This window comes from Bison bison, unplaced genomic scaffold (genome assembly GCF_000754665.1).
Source record: "Bison bison bison isolate TAMUID 2011002044 unplaced genomic scaffold, Bison_UMD1.0 scf7180017864056, whole genome shotgun sequence".
Lineage (NCBI taxonomy): Eukaryota > Metazoa > Chordata > Mammalia > Artiodactyla > Bovidae > Bison > Bison bison.
Genome location: NW_011494628.1, coordinates 423,714 through 431,663, shown reverse-complemented (window position 1 = coordinate 431,663; position 7,950 = coordinate 423,714). Strand labels below are relative to the sequence as shown.

The 7,950-nt window shown below is 39.2% G+C and overlaps 1 protein-coding gene across 2 annotated transcripts in view; it reads left to right on the top strand.

Annotated features, from left to right (window-relative positions):
• The first annotated feature begins 6 nt into the window (after window positions 1–6).
• Window positions 7–7,950, top strand: part of UBL3 (ubiquitin-like 3) — a 48,609-nt gene continuing 40,665 nt past the window's right edge. The window contains exon 1 of one of the 2 annotated variants that reach the window (XM_010835894.1): window positions 7–593. In XM_010835894.1, coding sequence (XP_010834196.1) covers window positions 552–593 — 42 coding nt within the window. In that variant the 5' untranslated portion in view covers window positions 7–551. Of the gene's footprint in view, window positions 594–629; window positions 1,077–7,950 lie in introns of those variants that run through there. The other variant, XM_010835893.1, reaches the window with a different exon arrangement.

Sequence of the window (7,950 nt, the reverse complement as noted above, 5' to 3'; positions counted from 1 at the left end):
AATGCCCTTGAGCGCGGGTTTCCGCGGCCCCGGCCGCGCGAGTTGAGAGCCGTTTGCCCGCTCCGGCTGCCGGGGACGAGTCCATGTGTAGCCACATAAGTTCTCTGTGTGCCGCGGCGCCTGGTCATCCTCCCGCTTCATGAGGACTCGACTCGGGAGCGAGTGTGAATCACGGCGGGGCTGGGAAAGGAGGAAGGCGATTTAACCCCCTCCCACCCCGCTCCATGTCCGTGTGTCACTCGGCTCAGTCCACCTGGCGCGGCCGGTCCTGGGGCTGCTGCTGCCGCTGCTGCTGACTTCGGCGACCCGGGAGTTGCTCCGCTCCGGCTACAGCTCTGCCGGCGATTGTTCCTCTGCGCCCGGCCAGGCCGGCACTTCGGCTCGGAAAGAACTTATTATTTTATTTTAAAAAATTATCTTTGGAGAGCACATCTCGAACCAATCAAGATCTTGAAGATTGATTTCTGTTAGCTTGAAGACTAACAGAAGACTCTTTTTAATTTGTTGTTGTCTTAAAAATTTTTTTTTTCTTTGCGTAAACATCTGGGTATATGTCAAACGGCAAGATGTCCAGTAATGTCCCGGCGGATATGGTAAGTGAAGGATTAAGAGTTAACGACAACCTTTGATTTAATTGTGGTTTCCAATCTCGTTTAATCAGAAAGGATGCAGGCGTAGAGTGAAGGTTTGCGGGGTGGGGGTGGGGAAGCCACGGTCCCGGGAGATTGTGGAAGAAGTTGGAGGGTCTGGTGTCGCTCTCGTTGAAAGCGCTGCGTTGAATACGGATCTTCTCACTTGGTTGCGTTTTCTAAATGGTTAAAGACAATGGAGAAGTTGGGAACATGTAGCAAGGTGCCTTGAAGTGGAGAAAAATCTCTTCCGCTTTGCTAGAAGCCTCTGAACACTTGTGCCTGAAAGCTTCTGAAAACGGCAGAGCTGAGGCCGGGTGTCCCTGCTAGATACAGAGGTGGGCATGAAATCGGGAATCTTGCCCTGTGACACTGGTCATGAATGCAGTAGGTGCAAGCCGGATATTTCCAAGAAGTGGGGACGTCTTATCTCGGCCAGGATTTGCTGTAAGCTTTTCGAAACGTTTGGGAGAACAAGCACGGCACAGAAATAGATGTTTTGGAATGTTCACAAATCCAGGCTGACTGTATTTTGGTACTTTTAATGAATATTCCAGGACTTTTAGTACCAAATATTTAGTAGTATGACATCACTGGACTTTTAAAGGCTAATAAAACACATTATTGATTGAACCTTGATCCTGGAATGTTAAGAACTGGAAACCAAAGTACTCTTGTTTATTGACGCTTTTCTTTTTGTTCATAAAGTAGGTTAAGCTTATGAGACTGTTGACTAACAGGAACTGTGTAGGCTTACAGCGCTGGGAAGGTGGGTTTGTGTGAGGTGAAATTACTCTTTGCTGTCTGTCTTGGGGACAAACGTAATGCAATTAACAGGAAGGGGAATAATCTCCTTTATGAAAGAATTGAAGTTAACATAGTTATGCTCATATATTCGAAGTTAACATTTGAGTGTTTGTATATTTCGGTGAAAAAACAAAATTGAACTTTGCTGAGGATTAAATTTTAAAATGTCAGATGCTTCAGTTAGAGTGAACCCCATTTATGGGCTGTAAAATTAAATTAAATGGCTCTAAATGGCATATTTTGACCTTGGTTTAAAGACATTTTGCTTGTGTTTGATTTCCCTTTCAGTGTGCTGTTTAAATGCAAAGGAACCACAGTGTTCTGTCTCTTGGGTGGCCACAGAGCAACCCAACACTCTCCTTCCTGAGTCTTAAAACTCGAGCATTGTCCTTTTAGTTTTCCTTTCCCTCCTGGGGTGCACACTGGAGCATAGTCTCCTGCCGGCTTAAGCCTAACCAGACTGGATTTCCTTCACCCTGTTGGTGAAGTTGCCTAGATAGGTCTCTGGACGGAGCAGGAAAACCCACTTTCCCCGATGGATACTCTGTGGGCTCGTACCCTCCAGCAAAGACTTGCTGTCTGGCTAAAACCTCCATTTTATATCATCATGCACAGTGTGCAGTATGATCACCTTATGTACTATATATCTGTCACAGAAGTTGTTGTGCAATAGATCTGTGAGATTAAAACAGTGCAACAGCTTTCTTTATTTAGGCCCAGTGACGAGAAGGAGCTGAATGTGCGTAGCTTCACTCACAAATTGAGGTGATTTGGAGAATACCGTTTCCAAGTCAGAGAGGAGGTTTGGAAGCTAGTGTTTGGATCGGGGTGCCGGGAAGGGATGGCAAGGTTGTATTAATAGCTCTAGTTATCAAATACAACTGTTTCTGTTTTAGACTGTATTTTAAGGCCGTGATGATTCTGTGGTGCTTTGAGATCCCTTGATTAAAGGTGATAGGCAAGGGCAAAGCAGTATTATGTAATAAACATATAATTCCTTGGTGATGCTGTTTCAGAATGTGTCTAGGGTACAGCTCAGATTAGATGATTCTGAATAATTTTTATGTTTCATTTTTTAGCCATACAACTCGCTGGAGGCCTTGAGGGTTTTTTTCCAGCATTAAAACATTTAAACTGTCATTTGCTATTACTCACATTGCATTTTTGTTTAAGAAGTGTCTTCCTTTGATATGTACCTAGAATTACAGCTTTTTGAAATATAACATGATAAATACCGGTTAGAAGTCGTGGACTCAATACTTCATGTTTGTTAAAGTTTTCATTATCAATAATTGACAGTCTGCACTTACATTCTGACTTAAAGTGAGGAAAATGTCACTACTCTTGAAAAGCATCGGCCTTCTCAGCCTCACCTCTCCACAATCTGATACTTCCCTTGCAGCATAATTCTAAATTGATTGGGATGCATATTCTTGCAAGTATGAATACATACATTTGCTAGATGCAGTAAGCATTTTAAGTTTCTCATTGGTGATAGTGTGTGCTATTTAGAAACAAATGTTACGCTTTTTCATCTGTTAATGATGCTTGTCACCTGTATAGGAAAATCCTATTTCGGAGAAGAGGTGGGGCAGTGAAATTATAATAAACCCTGTCATGGTTTCAATAGAGATAGGTCGCTCTTGAGTTCTAATAATTGCTAAAGCAATTGTTGTTTTTGGTAAAGTCTCCTTACAGAAATTATTGTGACTCACTTTTTAAATCGATTTTTTTTTTAGCATGACTTTTTTTGTTACTGACATTGAAAATTTATTTTTAAACATTCAGTATATTTTTTTGTGTACCATAAGGAGTCTCTTTTTCTTAGAATCCAAATTAGCAAGTCAGTCTTTTAGGGCAGGGTACGAATGGTACCCCTAGTGAATGGATTTGCTATATTCTTTACAAAAAATAATTTGCAGTTGATACTTTTTCAATTAACATTCTGTAAAGATGTCCTATAAACGGTATAACAGTATTTACTTAAAACATTGGCTTTTTCTTTGCTAAAGGTGATTGAGTTTGAATTGAGATTTACTGACATTTCAGTGTAATAACTAATTTGTGAGAAAAATCTGTAAATATCCTGTCCTGAACCCAGTGTCATTATAATACATTGTATTTAAGTGATTGATTTCCCCCCTAGGCCCAAATAGAGCTCCTGATGGGGCTGTATTCATTGTTTATACTTGTAGCATGAATTATGTTAATGATTTAGGCTTTCTGAAAGAAAATGTTTAGTCTTTGTATCAGTAATAAAGCCTAAGGCTGGTTAGATAAGCTGGTAATTTTGTTTTCTGGATTTGGAAAGTTTTCAAGATGTAAATTAATATATAAAATTTATTATATAAAAATTGGAACTACTGTTTGGAGCTTTGGACTGAAATTATACTTTATGATATCTATAAAATTGAAAACCCTTTGTAAGAGAGACATTGACAGTGTGAGAATAATGGCAAAGCAGTTTTGGTTATTTGAAGCATTTTAGGTAATAAAGAATCCTGTACCTTTTTAAGCTATGAATGTGAAATTGTAGCATATGTAACTATGTTTAGTCTGGGATTAAGTGAGTTAATGATAATTTGATTTTTTTCAGTGCTTAATGAATATTTTTATTGTAATGTCATATCTTTTCCATTTGTGAAAGAAATATTGGAGCCCTCTAGTGGACAGGAAATTATTCAAATGAATTTCTTTTCAAAGTGAAGTTTTATCACTTTTCTAAGTTTAATAACAGATACAGAGTATACCAGGGGGAAAATGTCATGCTCGAAAAAGGTTTAGAGAATAGAAAAGTTTTAACTTCGGAGAAAGAGTTATATTAAGATCCAATGCCTTAAATTTTTCTCTTTACTTACAGCTCTTTTAAATTTTTCTTTCTCTTGCTGGAGCTCTTGTTCCTAATATGAGTTGGAGGTTTTATGAAGGTTAAGGGTGGATAAGTACCATTTATATATTAATATCTGTATGCTAATATATACACACACATGCATATGTAGGTGACTTGATGAACAACATATTAAATAACATGTCTTTTATGGTATATTTCTCTAAATTGTTTTACTTTGTGTCTTAAATTTGGTATCTTGAGTTAGACAGTTTTATTGAGAAAACAAATAACACATTATTTCCCTCCATTTTGAATGACTTTTCCTTTCCAGCTCTGAATCCTATTCCAGCTCATGTCCCTCTCTTGTGAAACTGGTTTTTAGTCCATTCTAGTCCACACTGATCTTTCCTTCCTGTGAACCATTTTCTATTTCACATTCTTCAGTTCAGTTCAGTCGCTCAGTCGTGTCTGACTCTTTGTGACCCCATGAATCGCAGCACGCCAGGCCTCCTTGTCCATCACCAACTCCCGGAGTTCACCCAACATGATGTCAAATTTACATGAATATATGTCTTGTGTTTATTATATCTACCATAATTTCTAAAACATTTAAAAACTGTTGAATGATTTTCTTGACTTGTAAGGCATTACTCTTTCTGTTATTTATGGGAAACATAAATATTGTCCCATACTACTACGACTATAGTAATGGTGTTAAGCATGAAGTCAGTGATATCTGATACTACTTTGAATATGAAAAATGCATTATTAGTGTAAGTTTTGAAGTTATTTTAAATTAGTGGATAAAGTACTGATGGCTCTACTAGTTTTCATAACATGAAATAGTAAATACATTTTAGGAGACTGAACTTCAACGTGCTCTTTAAGAATTCCTCTCTTTCTGGAGGGGGAAAATTGAAAGTGACTAGAATTCATGGTAACTGGAGACCCTGGGTAATAAATTATTCTGAATCAGTAAATTTTTTGAATACATGTTGGTTATTTTGGGGAATTTCCCAAAATACTGGATTACTGTCCTGTTTGCTTACATGTAATATGAGACACATAATTTAACTTACTTTTGGTGACTTAGCCATCATTTGAATAATATTGATTCAGTTCAGTGAAGTTCATTGACTGTTTCTTTGTAACGTACTGTCATTATTCTGTAAACTACAGCTGTCTTAGCTCAGCATCTAATACAGCTTTTGAAGCTTTGTGCCCGTTGACTACTAGTAATTGACAAAGTGAGATGAGGCAAGTCAATTTGAGAATGAAAATATTAGAACTTCTAGCTTATTTTGTGCTCCAAAGAAGAAGGAGAAATTGAACTTTTTTTTAAATTAATACATGGATTGGGTCTGAAAAAACCTCCAGGCTTCTCTAGGTCCACATTCTAATGAACATTTTCCTGAGGGACAGTATGAGAATTTTGTAATGTAGAGATAGCAGGACTATCGAGTTTCTCAAGGTTCTTGCAGTTTTTTATGACACTCTTTTATATCGGTACTTTAAAAATTATTTATTCATTTTTGGCTGTGCTGGGTCCTCCTTGCTGCTCAGGCTTTTCTCTAGTTGCGGCGAGCAGGGGCTGCTCTCTAGTTGTGCTGCACAGGCTGCTTGTTGGCTTCTCTTGTTGCAGAGCGTGGGCTCTAGGGTTCCCGGGCTTCAGGAATTGCAGTTTCCAGGCTCTAGAACACAGGCTGAATAGTTGTGGCGCATGGGCTTAGCTGCCCTGTGACATGTGGGTTCTTCCTGGACCAGGGATGAAACCAGCGTCTGCTGCGTTGGCAAGCAGATTCTTTACCACTGAACCACCAGGGAAGCCCTAGGTACTTTTTAAGAGAATCTTTGATACTTTGAATGGAAATGGGGAGCAGAGGTTCACTGTTAAAGTACCTCAAAGAGTTGTAGAACTCAAAACTGAACAACACATTTTTATTTTACTAAAGATGAATATCTTAGATGCTGATCAAAAATAGTCATATTCAGTAACAGTGCTCTTAGTGTTAAGAGTAATAGTATTTTTAGTGGTTGTGTGATCAAAACAATGTTTAACATAGTTAATTAAAATTAAAACAATAAATTTTAATTTTGTTTTAGTGTATTTTATAATTTGCATAAAATGTATGGTTTATAAATGAATATATTATATATATTGGCATTGTATGCTGAAGTATTTTATGGTTGGGATGTTCAGTCAAACTTTAGAAGCTGTAAGATGACTTCAGATTTCTAAGTATTTTGAGTTCTGTTTGATGTAGTGTTCCCATCTCCTGCCTTGTTGAGTATTTTTCTGTGGTCAGTATGCCTAACTGTCCCTCTCTAACTTCATAGTTGCTGATTCTAATTTGCTGTGGGTGTAGAAATCAGATTTCCAAAGTTTATTAGGACAAAGTGTGTTAAAAATGAGTAAATGACGTCCAAGTGGGATTTTCAGGCATTCTTATGGGAAAGTGCATAGTCTTTTATTTCATTTGGTCATGTCTATTTTGGTTGTTCAGAGTTCTGTTTACTTGAGGGGCTTATTTCCTGGCTTAGTTTTGGAGAGATGTAGATTTTTGCAGGGATGAACTAGATAATTTAAAAAATAAAATTACACGAGGAGCTTTATTTTGAGCTCCGAGGGGAGAAATGCTAATATTTGTTGTGTCCTAGCTGTTTCCCAGGCAGATGCTTGGCATTTGACAGGATAACATTTAGTTTCATCCTTTCAGTGACCCTGGAGAAATAGGTTGGTAAGTAGAAAAAGAAGCGGCTGTTACCCGCCTGGTGAAGAGCACCAGGAATACATCTGTATGTACATTGTACATTATGTACATATGTGTATTGTACAATACATTGTAGTGGAACAAGTCAAATTTACTGACTTGTTGTAGCCACGCAGTCACAGAAGAGGGTATCGCAGAGGTTCTCGCTGGGGTTTGCCTCATGATGCTGATGAGGGAGCCGGGCAAGAGGAGACTAGCTCGGTAGAATGCTGCAGACACAGAGTGGAAGTGGGTTAGTAATTGGATCTTCCAGCGGTCTTGGTTTAGGAGGCAGGAAAAAGGAAGCGGGCTGGAGGAGCTGTCAGTCACTGTGAGCCCCAGTGTGGCCCTGGGAGAGTTTATTACCTGTTGGTCTCCTGCGGGCCTTGTCTGTCTCTGTCATAGAGTGATTGTCAGCAGAGCTGTTTTTACTTTCTCTCAGCCTAGGTTCAGAGAGGGTAAGGGTCTTCTTTGGAATCACATAGCTAGGAAAATACAGAGCGAGGGTAGGAATTTGGGTTTCATGGCAATAGTGATAAACACCCTAAGCCTTTCCCCTGGGTACCTGAGCAGACAGTGCTCACCCCTCAGGCCCTCTGTTCAGCAGAATACCTGGATCCCCTCCCAACAACTTGCTCCAGGTATTTTTGCAAAATGCTGTGTAACCTATGGGTTGGAGTGATTTTAATGCAGGTGGGTTTTTCCCTGGTGACTCAGATGGTAAAGAATCCACCTGCAATGCAGGAGACCCAGGTTCAATCCCTGGGTTGGAAAGATCATCTGGGAGAAGGAAATGGCAACCCACTCCAGTGTTTTTGCTTGGAGAATTCCATGGACAGAGGAGCCTGGTAGGCTAAAGTCTGTGGGATAAAAAAGAGTAGGACACGACTCAGCAGCAAGTAACACACTTTTCTTACTGCTTAAATTCAAGGGA